General features: G+C 43.3%; 3 protein-coding genes across 4 annotated transcripts; 1 reads left to right on the forward strand and 2 right to left on the reverse strand.

Moving 5' to 3' along the window:
- Positions 1-733: 733 nt before the first annotated feature.
- On the reverse strand, positions 734-6,455 carry tmem235b (transmembrane protein 235b). The gene is made up of 4 exons (XM_076093408.1): positions 5,838-6,455; positions 5,645-5,734; positions 5,398-5,535; positions 734-1,538 (listed from the first exon to the last, which is right to left on the reverse strand). Exons 1-4 carry the CDS (start codon positions 6,013-6,015, stop codon positions 1,309-1,311), a joined length of 636 nt encoding a protein of 211 aa, XP_075949523.1. The 5' UTR covers positions 6,016-6,455; the 3' UTR covers positions 734-1,308.
- Positions 6,456-6,580: 125 nt separating this feature from the next.
- birc5a (baculoviral IAP repeat containing 5a) lies at positions 6,581-9,855 on the reverse strand. The gene is made up of 4 exons (XM_076093407.1): positions 9,237-9,855; positions 8,621-8,730; positions 7,068-7,185; positions 6,581-6,823 (listed from the first exon to the last, which is right to left on the reverse strand). Exons 1-4 carry the CDS (start codon positions 9,342-9,344, stop codon positions 6,731-6,733), a joined length of 429 nt encoding a protein of 142 aa, XP_075949522.1. The 5' UTR covers positions 9,345-9,855; the 3' UTR covers positions 6,581-6,730.
- faap100 (FA core complex associated protein 100) lies at positions 9,808-13,954 on the forward strand. 2 transcript variants are annotated; one of them, XM_076093400.1, is made up of 8 exons: positions 9,808-10,106; positions 10,207-10,325; positions 10,475-11,358; positions 11,480-11,636; positions 11,721-12,648; positions 12,735-12,842; positions 13,201-13,287; positions 13,382-13,954. In XM_076093400.1, exons 1-8 carry the CDS (start codon positions 9,951-9,953, stop codon positions 13,511-13,513), a joined length of 2,571 nt encoding a protein of 856 aa, XP_075949515.1. In that variant the 5' UTR covers positions 9,808-9,950; the 3' UTR covers positions 13,514-13,954. The 2 variants fall into 2 exon arrangements, with proteins under 2 accessions (XP_075949515.1, XP_075949516.1); XM_076093401.1 differs by lacking the exon at positions 9,808-10,106 and having other exon boundaries at positions 10,213-10,339.
- Positions 13,955-14,781: the final 827 nt, after the last annotated feature.

Consider the following 14,781-nt stretch of genomic DNA (forward strand, 5'->3'; position numbering starts at 1 on the left):
GAGCTTAAAAAAAAGGCCTTCTTGCTTTTAAAATCTTAGATTAGATAAATGAATCTGATGCCCAAAATAAATATTTTCAGCAGATGCTCCTGCAGTGAAGCAGCAGCTGTTTAGACCAGAATCTCTCTCACACACACTTTTCATCCCTTGTGTGGATGCACAGCATGTTTAGGTTGCCATAGGAACATCTAAAAAAAAAAAAAAGGTATCTGGTGACGTGCGTTTTTGTTTTTCAGCGAGCTAATGAGTGACAGCAGCAGGAATCCGGTCGTCCCACTCGGCTCACTACTGCTGCCAAAAGAATACAAACTGCCTTTGACGTTCAAATCTCCCGGTCACAAGTGCTGCTATTTCAAGCCCTGAAATATGTCTGTCTGAAATCTATTTGGTCTTTTTTTGGAGTGTGTGCAAATGTTGCAGTGCTCAGGGCAACAAAGAGAGAGAGACTCTGGTACTGGCACTAAAACATGATGAGTAGCTTCTCTCTCTCTCTCTGCTGTGAAACAGATTTAAGTAACCAACAATGGCAAACTAGAGACTAGATCAATGGTTAGAAACTGGTTGAGAAGTAAAGACACTGAATGATACAGACACTGTTGTGGATCATATACCCGCAGTACTGAAGGAACACGGGAACCGTTCTCAGAGAACCAATGTTGCTGCAGTAATGTAACATTTTTAAACTGCACTTATGTGGAACAAATATTTATTACACATTTTCAGTAGAAAAACATGTAGCTAACATGTTATCATACATACAACACTTAAGTTTTACTCGTGTTCCAACGCTGCAAACTCAAAATGCAACAAACAAATACAGCTTACAACAAATAACCGGCATTAGAAATATAGACGATATGAAATGTGAGAATAAAAGTGTATCTATAGATCTAAAGTATCATGAAAGTTTTTTAAAGTGTGAGTTTCTCAGTTTAGTTTGGCACATTACATTCCTATATGACAATAAGCATGGTCAGGTGAACACATGGTGGATTTAAGGAGCCACTTCAATTCTAACCACAAGAGGGCGCAATTGGTCAAATTTAACTCAGAGCAGCCCCTCCACTTCACTTCACTTGATGTAAATCACCAGATCGCCACTCTGAAGCAGTTTAATTTAGACATTTAACTTATAAAACACTCTTTTAAGAACAGTCCAAAACATCTTTAGTTCAACATGTATATTTAGTGAAAGCCTTAATCGTGTCCAGCTATTGTTTGTTACCTTGTTCTAAGGCTGAACCACATGGCGGCAACACGTGCAGTTCAGTGCAGTTCAATCCTCCGTACTGAATGTGTTGCATGGTGTCAGATCATGGTGGGACGGCCATGCTGCCGCTTGGCCATTCGTGCAGCCACCAGCAGCAATACGCTGGTGAGGAGCTCCAGGCCGTAAGAGAGCCCGGCCAGACCCAGAGACCAGCCGAAGGAGGTGTCAATATAGGCCAGACCCTCCGGCCCCACCACCCTCTCGATCTCAGCCAGGGCCTGGTACGAGTAGACGATGTAGAGACTCACACCGCTCAGGGTCAGCTGACCTGGAGAGAGATGCATTGCACATGCATACACACTTAAATTAGTGCTTTACTTAGTATCTTGGCCATCTGTTGATTGAAAAACATTTTAGATATATTCATGTTCTAAGGAACAAACACTCAAGTCATCGTGTTCCAGCAATTATGAAGCGGAAATTCGCACCAGTCAGAGTTGCGTGCTGAGAGCTCATCAATAAAACCAGCAATAACATCACGCCATTAGCTTTCCAAAATCTCATATTGTGAGAGACAGGAAACACACTGACGTATGTGTCGTCTGCTGACACAGTAGTCATCGGAGACCACTGAGGCACACGCACACAGTCCTCACAAGTTTCATAGTGTTGCTATTGGAAACCCTCTACATTTGGAACGCTTGCTACTGGTTTTAAGGGGATGCAAGTGGAGTGCGGAGTCTACCCAGGGCGGGAATAATAATTGTTTTATTACAATTGCACCCCGAGGTGCTACGAGCTCAGAGAATGAGCAGGAGGCAGCATCTGAAGTCTCATTTTTATGCAGAGAGGCACAAATCAGAGACAGACCGGAAACTGCCTCATGTATTGTACATGTAGGACTATTACCTCTACTAGCACTACTGCTACAGCTCAAACAAAAAAGTCAACACCATTTTTTTTTTTAGCAAAAATAAAATAAGATTCACTGGTACTGGTAGATTTTTCTGCTTTTTAAAAAAATCTTCTGTGAAATGACACTGAATACCTCTGAGGTTTGGACTGTTTTTAGCCAAACAAACAGGCAACATGTCAGCCTGGGCTCTGGGAAGTTGCTGTGGTTATTTTTAGCTGTGGATGGAGAGAGATGGAGAGATATATCCGTCTGCTACTTTGGTCCAGACAAAACCGTCTCAACAACTTTTGGATGAATTGTATTGAAATGTTAAACAGACATTCGTGGTCCCCAGAAGATGAATCCTAATGTTGTTGACGATCCCCTGACTTGTCCTCCAGTGCCACCATGAGGTGCCATTTGTGATTTTGGGTGAAATATCCCAACAGCTATTGGATGACATGCCACACAATTTGGTGCATTTGACAAAAAACGTTCTGTGATTTCCCTAACTAGAATTAGTCCAATAATTATGTTCATGATCAATACCTGCAAAACTAATGACAGTCTTTTGTATTTCATATTGTCATGTATTGTCCTACTGGTCCCGTTACTGTAATCAGTCAAAACAGATTTTCAGACACTACAACGCAGAAAACAGCAGCAACAACAACATTAATGTTTGTGGGTCAGCGACACAATATTAATGACGACATATCATGTACTTCTTAAGTGTGGATTGGTTTGTTTAACATGGAAGCATTTTGTGGATATTCTCATTTCAGAGGAAACCTTCCTCGGAATGGCAATTACCCTGAAAATGAAATACAAGGGAAGCAGTGGAATGGCCCTGCAGGGAACCCAGACAAATACCCATTAGGCTTTTTAATGGTTGGTGAGGACAGAAGTTGCAGCATTAGAACAAAGACGGAACAAAGCACTAACAGAGAATTCTGATATTAAATATATACAGTATATATATATATATATATATATATATATATATACATACATATACATGTGTGTGTGTATGTAATGCAATCAGGCATGATCTCATTTTCTGTTTGTTTTGGGGGTTTATTAACACAATACACAGTGACTGAGGAAGCACAGGTGATCAACTTTAATCAACTTGCCACAGAATGTTTTGAAATTATATCATTTTAAGAGTGAAAAGAACGCTGCACAACAAACAGGGCAAAGATAAATTTGGGGGACAGCAAAGACACTAAAAACAAAATAAATGCCTTGCCTGGAGGCGGCTATTTTAGAACTCAGACAGTCAAAAAGTTCCCAAGACAACTCAATCCAATTCAAGCCTTCTTACATTCCACACATCGCCATGCGCTGCCTATTAAAAGGGAGAACACAAGGAGTCTTTTAAAGTAAGTGTTTACCCATCACAAGGTCCTCTTGATAGAGATCATAAGGCGTTGGAAGGGGAGCGCCCAAGAGATGTTCAGGAACTACGTCCATTGTGCACACCAATAACTTCATTACTGCAAATACCCAGATTAACATAATGGTGCTAACATGGTTAACGGTAATCTAACTCTCCTAATTTATACAATCTGTTTGAAAGTAAAATAATGACCAAGTCGGTGTGTGGCAGGCAGCTTAAAAGGGAAGGATTGGAACACCAGATTTATTTTTTGGCCCAAAAAACAAGTACCATTTGTCTGTGACTAGGGATGGGATGGTGTAGGATTGTATTGCTGATTGCAATAATAAAAAACAACAACTCACAATTGTGCTGAATCTCCATTATCAGGATAATCGTCAATATCGACATGAGTGACTTGAAAAAGCAGGCTCGCTATCACAGGCGAGTGCTGAGCGGGAAAACGTATCCATTTTAACAACGGACGTTACTAAGACGTTACGTTGTGTAGCTTTAAAGATCATCTTATGTTGTTGACAGGTGCAGCATCAACAGTCATGCTAGCTTTGCATTTGCACAGAGTGGGTTGAGGAGCACATTAGCAGAGAAGATGATGTACGAAAAGACAGCAACTTATAGATATTCCTCTAAATCAAAACACATGTCAGTTTTTGAGACTCATCGAGTGTTATTGAAGACGGTATGAAACGAAAAACAGAATGTTAGAAAGATGCACATTTTTGGCAGCAATTGTTTCTGAAGCAAATTTACTTCCTTGTTGTGCCTCCCCCACAGACCGATACAAGCTCTCATAACCCATCCGACAGAGTACAGGATGAAGCCTTCTGATGTAACAGAAGCAAGAGCTGCCAGCCACACACACACACACACACACACACACACACACACACACACACACACACACACACACACACACACACACAGACACTAAAACACACCTGCCCCTTCATGCATACTTAACCAATATGGCCAGATCTAACAGCCAATCAGTCTTTGGTGGTAATAAATGTCAGTCCCTTTGGCCACATGAGGTCAATAACTATGAGTGAGGTCAACTTCACCTCTGCACATAAAGTGTTCTCGTCTGCGCAAATTAACCACATGGCCTTGCTTTACTGCCACACTTCAGCCATATAAATTGCACCTTCCTAGTGTTCCACTTCCCTCTGTAATATAATCAGTGCATTAAATGCCGTATGAGTGGAGAGGACTACCGTAAATCACAACCATTGATTGTGACCCTTTTCTGAGCTAAACCATAAAACTGTATCTGTTCTGTGCTCTTTTAATCAGGTTTTTGATCATCCTGCTTCTGTGTTTATTTATGTGTTTACTTGTATATTTGGAAGGGACACGCACCGAGAAACATCGACAGCTGCAGAAGCAGTGCCCAATGTACTGCACACATGCATGTAGCTAAAGCTAACTTTGATGCGCACCGCTCTCTTGCACTTACTGTGTTGTTGTTTTTGTGCACCTCGTTTTTATTAGCATCTTTCCTACAACCTACTGGCAATAACGTGTAGTATCAATGTTGCAAACACAATTTAATCTTAAATGTGACAAAAGCAGCACTGTCTTCTGGATAGAAAACACAGGAGCAGCAGTTGTGGGAGAGCGTTGTCCATTCTATAGATGGAACTCACTACTGCTCCATCTTTTGAAGCTCTTTGAAGTATTGCCACTAGTGGTGGTAGTAATGGCAGCACTGATTCATCTTGATGAATGAGAGCCACTGGGCGTTGTTTTTTTATTTTTTTTTTATGGATTGGTCTTGAATAGCTGCTAAAAATATATATGGAGGGTGCACAAAGACGGGGCTCTACAGCCCCACTAGAGCTGGAGATGGATACAGTGAGAGCAGAGAGAAGGAACTGAACCTCAACTTACTGCAGATGAAGAAGTAGACGGCCGTCCGGGTGAGCAGGATGGGGCTCCGAGCCAGGGAGCTGACCAATCCACAGATCCCACCAAACAGCAGCAGGACCAGGCTGAAGGGAAGCACCACCACTATTGCACTGTGCATGCCTATGTGTGTACGTACACACACACACACACACACACAAAACAGATGGATTAGTAGAGTTGTGGCTGTTTTGACATTGGAACTTCATTAGCAGTATGTGTTAAGATGAGCTAAAATGAAGGAGAGACTCACTCCGCTCAGTCTCAGAGTACCTAGAGTAGTCAGCTGTATAGGAGTCAGCGTCTGCCGTCATCTTTCCACCTGGATGTCACAATAAAATGCATCCAAGTTATGTACATACCAGTATTTGGGTTAATTATTTAACTGATTATGAGAGAGAGAGAGTTGGGGGAAATTAGCCTACCTTCGTTGATGCTCCACAGTCCCGAGTGGGAGCTCAAGTCTTCTAAGTCGCTCGTATTCATAGGATTCATCTCGATTATGTACCAATATTTGGTTCCGAGGGAAGTCGCCAAAGAAGCGAAGCTCAAAATACCGCAGATGCCGGCTGTGATCACCAGAGAGCCAAAGGTAACCTTCATCCCGAACGAGTGATGGTGGAATTGACGCGTAACGGTGATGGCTTAAACTCATGCGTAACGCGGATTTTCTAGTGTTGATCCGGTGTTTCAAACGTTGACGCGCTCATTACGAGATGCGCAAATAAATCCCGACAATGGTGTTGAGGTTATGCTGCAGAGCTATTAATTGAAATCTAAAGGCGGAGATGGAGGTGAACTTGTCCCTGACTGACTGAAGGAAGTCAGAGCTGCACAAGAGTACCCTCACTGAGCAGCTTGTGTCTGGGAGGGACTTGAATATTAGGGAGGCGTTTACGCAGCGAGTCTACAGCCAGCTGTGCTATAACAAAATAAAAAAAGAGCGAGAACAAGGATAATATATTTGAAAATTGTATATGGAGTTGGTGAACATGCACCACTGGACAGAGCAAGCCAAGAATACCAGCACCGAGGTGTCATAGTAACATAAAGCCAGACAGTTTGAGTGAATGGGGTCGTACAGCTTTCCTCCGGCTGGTTTAATATATTTTCAGACATTAGTACATTTCCCATCTGAATCCCCCCTCAAATAACGAACACGGGTAACTAGAAAGAACAAGTTTAATGATAAAAACAGATAGCATGACAACAGAAAAACGTTAAAGGTGAAGACATAAAAGGAAACATGGAAATAACTTCAGCCAGCAATTAATCTCTCACACAGCGCACATCTCATTCATCTGCATCTATTATCGTGTCACTCTTCCCCCATGGCTGTCTTGATGAGATCTGCTCTTCTTAATTTGGCTGCCTCTTCAAACTTGGTGATGACCTCGTTACAGGATTTGTTCTGCGAGTAGAGGGAACGAAATCTGGATGAGACATAATGTTCTCACAGGAAGCTCGTAACATTTCAGAGATGGGAGCCTTGCTGCACAATTAACTCTCGTTTAAGACATGTAAGGAAAAAAACAAAAGGTAAAAGAACGGATTGGAAAAGTATGTTGGCAGGTACACGGTTTAATCCAACAGTCAATTTATTAAATTATGTAAGTCGGTAATTTGAAATGTATGGAGTTCCCTGAACAACGTACAATGATGAACTTGCGCCTCTCCTTCTGTAGTTTGAAGAATTCCTCCACAGTCAGCTCTTCTACTTCCTTCTTCAGGGCGATGAACTGGCAGGCCGGTGAATGAGATGTGTGCTCCTTCCTACCGACAAAAAAAAGTGGAAGAGTGAGGGGGAGACAAATATCTCATTTCAAGGAACATGTGCAAAATGTGCGCACACACACATATGGAAGGAATGGACATCGTAACACGCACTGTACTCTAACAACATCATAAAAATGTTTATAAAAAATGAATTATTTAGGTTTCTGCTTAGAAATTAACAGTCTGGTTACCAATACAAGTCTGCTTGCTGTGGAGAAGACAGCTGGTAAAACACTAACACTGAATTATACACACCACATACTGTTAAGTTCACCAACAGTGATTTCACATTTCCATTTCAATGACCATGAATATAAATTGAATATTTACATAGTTAAAGAGTCCACATAGTTAATGCCTGAAGTGTTGATTCATCAGTCAAGAACACTGCAAAATGATGCAACACACCGAGGAGGAACGTCTTTTGGATTATAACATCTTATACAACAAGTGAACATTTTAACTGGAAATGGAGCAGAGGTCAAAAGTAAACTCTCACACACCAAAGAGAGGACAGTTAAAAAAGGACATGTGCTTTGCAACATGTTGAACTACAGCCTCGAATATGAATGTTAAGAGCTCTTAGTCTAGGCTTAGACATTTTTAATTTTAAAATTGTCGGTTATTTTGTCCATTGCTTCCATCACCGCATCTCCCACACAGTAAGATTTTGTTACTAGTCAGCCAAAGAGGGTACGTGTCCCTGGGTCGAGAAAACTGCCTTAAAAATGTGTGCATGCCAAATCATTTGGTGGTCATTTACACACATATTTGGCCAGTCAGTTTCAAAGTTTGACAAGGCAATCTGCAGATTCGACACATTTAAGATCAGTTTAACATAAACTGCAAAAACAGTTTATGTTTCTGAAGTCGAAGAAAATAGCCTTGATGATGTCTTGGAGACTAAAACGTATTAAACACAAAGTCTGTGTTATAAACATAGAGTTTAAAAGACTTGGCTGTTTACCAGGCATGTCTAAAAAAATTAAAAAAGGGGGAAAAAAGAGATAATATTGCATTACCTTATGGGAAATTAAGGGATCTAGTGTTTTTGGAGCTTGACCCATAATAAGGAAAAAAAGGTTGAGGTATCTTTGCCTATGACCATAGTCTCTCAAACGCCTTTAACTTTATGGAAGTGCAATATAAAATCACCAGAGTGCCACTTTAACCATATGCATGTATCAAATGATTTCACTTTGCAACCTACTTTATTATTTAGCTATATGGTTTCTGAATTTATCTTGTGCCATTGTTTGCCGTGAGCCATTTATCTTGCTATTTGTCCGTGCCGAGTCATATATTACATTTCTCTATAGAATTTGACTACTAATACGATGAACTTAAATTGATAAAGAAAGGAAGCTGCATAAATCTGCTGTCATGTTATTGGCATGTCTGACTCATGGGCCTAATGATGTGGTTCTCTTACTGTGGGTCGTCCTCTGGCTCCCACCCCTCCAGCTCTTTGAGGCAGAAGAAACACATCGCGATGTCTGGGCTGTTCCCTGAAGGGGTGTGAATGAAGCCAGCTTTGGCCATCTGGAGAAACAAATGCAAATACAAACAGACCACATGAATACAAATGATATTTGTTGTAGCTGTATAAGGTGAAATGGTGAGTTGATAGACAGAAATATTAATCAACAATCACTTAGTTGTTCAATAAAGGTTTTTATTACGAAACAAAAATGTCCTAAACAGAAACAATAAGCAGAATAACAGTAGATACACAGAACATGTGTCAATTAACTATTAATTCATTAACTATTTTGATAATTGATTAATCGGTTAAGTCACTTTCCAAGCTACCACTAGTTAGCTACATTAACTAAAACCAGTGAAATCTAACGTAACACTATTCAAATCCTGTGCCTAAGCTCCAAAGCATGCAGGTATTCCTTCAAAACACTTCTAATGATACATTTGACCACTATTATTTACGGTTTTCTTACTTTAGCTAGAGCTAGCTAACTTTTACTTGTTGTGCTAGCTTAGCTAGCTAGTAGCCGTGTAGCCAAAGTCAAACAGTTTAAACGTCCACTCACGTTCTCCGGGGTACACGAGCAGTCTTCGTCAAACGGCCACCCCTCGAAAGTTTTCAGTCTGTTCTCATAAAAATACATTTTGATATCCTCTTCGTTTATCAGCTCCATTGTATAAAGCGTTAATACAGTCAGTGGTTTTACCAACTGCAGCCACCGAGCTAAAGGGTGTTTTCAAATTTCGGCAAATGTTTAGGTCGAGTATTTTGATTGGTTGATGAAGACCACGAGCGTCACGTATTTTCTTCTTCGTGGATCACCCGATCGACGTTTTCATGAAAAATGCACAGGTACGCCACCTAGTGTTGCTGCGAGCAACTTTTACCGTCAACTTTTACTGGCGCTGAAACAAAAACGAACAATCTACACTTTAATTGTTTTTAGAAGAATACATAACACATTTCTATTCTCTCACCCTCTTCCTTGTATCCAGAAAGAAGAATAAACACCAAACCCACATCCACCGTCTGACATCAGCCTTCCGTTTGTGTGTCATGGGGAATGTAGTTTTGGCTGTTATTGGTCTAAACCGCGACGCGCGGAATTTTATGAGGGCGTCCCGTCGTCCCATCCTCTGTCAACAACCGGTCCAGGAGCAGCGCTTCCTGTTTTGCCACACATGTTCCGTCTTACTGTCTCTCACTAAGATAACAGTGTGCTTAACGTCACATATGCAGACTGGTCCGTTTTTTCTTCTTCTTCGTCGGTGTTTTGGGTATGGCAGGACGGTGTGCTGTTGAGACTTGGGCAGAGTTTGGCTTTTCAGGAACATCATGCACACCGAGGCTCAAGTTTGGTTTTGGTACAGATGTGTTCCTCTGCACTGGCAACGACGAGGTCTATGTCTTCAGTTCTCAGGACAGAAAACTCACGGTAATATACCTCACACTGCACACTGGTCAGGCATCACAAGTAAACTGCAAAGCTAGGTAACATTGCTGTCTACATTTTCTGTGATTGTGTGTTGTTGCAGGCTGTCATCGAGTGTCCTGCTCCTGTGACGGACCTAGTTGAGAGTCATGACAAGCAGTTCCTCTATGTAGCCTCTAGAAGCGGCGTTTATTGTGTCAGCTTACAATCTCTGCCATCCAGGTATGAGCCCTCATGTAGGTGGTCGAAAAATGTGTTCCTCTGGTGCATATGTAGTCCAAGTACATGAATAATTGCCCATTTGTACTATAAAATTGGTTATGTTTAATCTTGTCAATGCCTCTTCCTTATGTGACCTTTCACCTCGGCAGAGCTCAAAGCTCCCCAGCTGACGCGTCCTCCGGTCCAGCCGAACTGAAAATGTCCACTGAGTTTCTTGCTGTTGCAGAAGAAGGAGTGTTATCGCTGCTCCTCGTCGGCTCTGTCCTCCTGACTCTTTCTCAGAGAGACACGTCCTGGGTTTTGACTTCGTACAGATCCTCAAACTATGAGATGCTCAGTTCATTCAGTCTACCACTGGTCTCAGGAGATGTACACAATGAGGCGGAGGGAAAGACGGGAATGAGAAGGAGGCCTCTGCTGACTTGTGTCCATTCTAGTGTTGCAACGCCGCCATCTTCCCCCTCCACTTCTTCAACTGCAAGTGGCGGCCACTCATGCCTCGAGCCGGTCCTCTTCAAACTTCTGTTTGGGATCGACGCCGCCCTCGCCAAGTCACCAGTCATCCTATGTGGCCTGCCAGACGGGCGCCTGTGTTTTCTTCCTCTGCGTCCCCCAGGATCGCGGCTCAGAGTCCTCCACAGCCTCGAGCAGCCAGTCGTATTTGTTGGAGCATCTGGTGTCATGGAAACTGGTCCAGGACACGCACAGTGTTTGGTGGCAGTGGGCGAACAAGGGAGAGTGGTGTTGATAAAATCAGACAAGGGAGGGTCGGAGGGAGGGGGAAACAGGACGGTTTTTATTGAGGGCTGTGTACCGGGGCCTGTGATGTGTGGCTGTGTGGATAAAAAGCGTCTTTACTACAGCACCGGGTCAGACCTGCTGCTACTGGACCTATCAGAGGTATCATCTGAGGGAGAAGGCCAACAGAGGGATGTAGGGACATCCAGTATGACAGACGCTGCCCTCCAAAGCCCCACGAGTTTGAATGTGTGCAGAGTCGTCGCCTTGGCTGAGCCTACATGCAACACTGCAGGTAAGCAGGCCTAGCACGGAGGTGTTGACTTTACAAATGCCTACCTTAAGACAAATTCCCTCTGGCAGCTACTGCTTTCAGTAAACACCGCTGTATGTAATGTATTGCTTTTACATACAAGGGGAAGTTCAGCTGCTGGGACTGTCTGTTAGAGGGCAGCTCCAGAGGATGACCTTACCTGTGGAAAGAGAGGATGCAAGATTGCCCACGGTGCCTTCCACAAAGGGGGGCCGCAGCGTCAGGGACCTCCTGTCCGCTATCGGGGACGTCTGTGAAAGGTATACCCAACACAGTACACATTTGATGGAGTTAATATTATGTTTCTGTTGATGTAAATGTGATTCTTCTTTGCTTTCCTTCAGAGCATCCCTGCTGAAAACTGCCATCAAATCCAAAAACCAAATTCTGCGGCACCTGAATCAGGTGCTGAACATCAGCTTCCTGCTGATAGCCAGCACAAATACCGAAGAGCCTCTTCCCATCCAGGAGAAGCCAATCAGATGTCACGCCATGGCCGGTTGGAGCAGATTACTTCAGACAGACTCCCTGAACCTGACATGTGTCCTGGATAATTCAAGTCCTTATGTTTTGGAACGAGGCTGGATGCTGAGCATCGCCGTGTTTCCTCTGTCCTGTCCTCCCGGAGCAGGAGGGGAAAGCTCCTCCACAAATTTCTCTTTCCCGTTCCACAATCTCCATCCAGGTGAGACGTTGGAAGTATCGCTGCCCCTAGCAGCTGCAGGTGAAGCATCCTTCCCCATGACAGTCAGCTGCTCGCTCATCTTCTCACTCACCGGCCTCCTGGGCGAGGAGGCCGCAAACCTCCCTGGTCTGCAGGACAGTTGCGTCAGTTTGCCGTTGAACACGCTGACAGTGGATTGGCTGCACGCCCTGCAGGTGACCGGTCCCATCGCCACCCATAGAAAGGCCGCATCTCGACCCAGGGACACGACAGACCCCATCCAAGCTTTTTTGAGATCACGCCGGATTGGCCGCGGTGGAAGAGGAGAGGGAGGAGGAGAGACTGAGCGAGAGCAGCATGCGGCAAGCGTTCGGGTGTCGTCGGAGTTACTGAGGGACACGCTGGTGTTGAAAGGCTCAGATTTGGACCCTCAGGGGCGCTCAAAGGTGGCTTCTCAAAATGTGGGCCTCTCTCTGCTGGAGTGGCTGTTGTCCGAGGCTCCTGGAGGCGTCGCAGCGGAACGCCACGGAGACAAGATCGCGCTCAGCGGCTCAGTGGTCCACGCGCAAGATCCAAACGGACACACAGTCAAACTGACTGCAAAAGAGGTAAAGAATGATCGAATGTTGTATTGATTAAGGTTTCTTTTTATCTTGTGTAACTTCAATGAAAGTGTTGCTCCTTTGTTCTCCAGGTAGATGTAGGGGAGGAGGAGTCCCTGGCCGCAGTGGAGGTTCAGGTTGAGAGCTCATCTATAGCAGCAGTGTGTGGACTGCATCATGCTGTGCTGCGCCGGATTCAGGTACAAACACACATTTTTAGAGAAACTTACAGTAGCGGAGTTTTGTCTGACATTTGCAACATTTTATACTTGGCAGCGACATGTTTTTTTTTTTGAGGAGGATATAACTGGTTACTGAAAACTGCTGCATTGCCAGTCTTTCACCAGTTCACACCACAGCATTATAGAAAGACTAATCAGTGATACCCTCAAACATGTTAGTTGTGGCACTTGGATTGTATTCGAGAGAAACCTAAATCATCCCCTTACACAATCACAATGATGAGACTGGAGCTGAAACCAGACAGCACAACTACCGCTGACTATTCCGGACTGATGCCAGATCAGATGCATTGTCCCGCTCCGTTTCTTCACACAGGCTCTGTTGCAGACGGCTCCCGAGAGGGCTGCTTCTACAAAGAGCATCCAGAGTTTAGGTTTACGACAGGCTCTGCAGCGGGCCGAGGTGAGACCTATACCTGCTTCATTTTGTCGATTTTGCGTCGTCTAAGATTGATGTTAACATTAAATTATCTTTGTGGTATTTCTTTGTTTATCAGCGCCTGCTGCAGCAGATCCGGCAAAGTCGAATCTCAGGGGCTTTCGGTGTGGGCGTGTCCACGGGGCAGATGAGCCAATCGCTTCTCAGTGTTTACCAAGAACTCAGAGAAAACCCTCTCCTTATAATTTAACACTTTGAGCCCACGCAGCTGCCCTCTGCCTCCTCCAATGTTACGTAACCGGTCTTCACAGCTGATGCACAACTAATAATGTCCATCAATGTGCTTTTACATCACAGTAAATGTATATTTTACACAAAGAAGCATTTATGATTCATTATTTTGCTATTGTACATCACCTAAGTCTTTTGCTTCAACTCAACCGCACTGTACAAACCGTTACATCCAACTCAAGGTGTCTGTAGAGCTCAGGTGGAATAAAAATATGTCTAAATGTTTAAACTCTGTCTTGCAGCTGGTTGAAGGTTGCCGTTTCACAATATCAAAAAGTGTCAGACATGTAGGTGTAACATTGACACATGACATGATTGCAGAGGTTTGATGATGCATTGCTGATGGCCAAAAAGAATAAAGAAAATAAGTGTATTCATTTGAATAAAGCTTGTAATCTTCCTAAGAGATTGTCCAAGTGTACATCAAGTCTTGATTCTGGACTAGACAAGACAGGAGGGATCGGTGATTTTTTTCTTAATCTGCAAGGGAGTATTTGTACATTGAGGAAAGCATCTCAATAAGTCTTCCACCATTGGACTGTAAGCATGGATGGATTACTGAACGGGCCCCCCCCCCCCCCCCAGCTTTCATCTACAAAATGTCACACAAAGAGACACAAAAAGACTAGAAGACCAAAACAACTACAAAGTGATGCAAAAACAACAAGGACTATATCACTACGACTATAAAAAAGGGGGAAAAACAACCACAAATAGACACAAAGCAACAACAAAGAGACACAAAACGACTACAAGAAGGGGAAAACAACCACAGACAAAAAAAATTACAAAGAGACACAAAACCACAGGGGGATTCGTAAGGACTACAAAGAGTCACAAAAGAGGGTAAACAACTATAAAGTGTGTGTGTGTCTTGCTCCTATGTAGGACATGTCCCGAGTATGGATATGTTTGCTGAGCAGGTCAACCAAAGAGCAATGTTTCCTTCTCAGACTGTATTATTTGAAGGTGTTTCACAGGCATACGCTTTAAAAAGCTCCAGTCTTTTGTGTTACTGATGTCTAGGACGCTTGCACACCTGTAGTTCAGTTAATGTGGTCAGGACCAAGGTTAACAATGATACATCGTTGTAATTTAGTTCTGGTCCGGTTCATGTTCACACTGGCTTTTTACCAACAGACCATGAGGAGGAAACAAGTAGTTATACAGACATTTGATTTGCCCACGTGGGTCCTTGACATTACTAAAACAAAACATAACCAGTCA

Source organism: Anarhichas minor, unplaced genomic scaffold, assembly GCF_050575085.1.
Source record: "Anarhichas minor isolate MPS153535 unplaced genomic scaffold, ASM5057508v1 ptg000017l, whole genome shotgun sequence".
Lineage (NCBI taxonomy): Eukaryota > Metazoa > Chordata > Actinopteri > Perciformes > Anarhichadidae > Anarhichas > Anarhichas minor.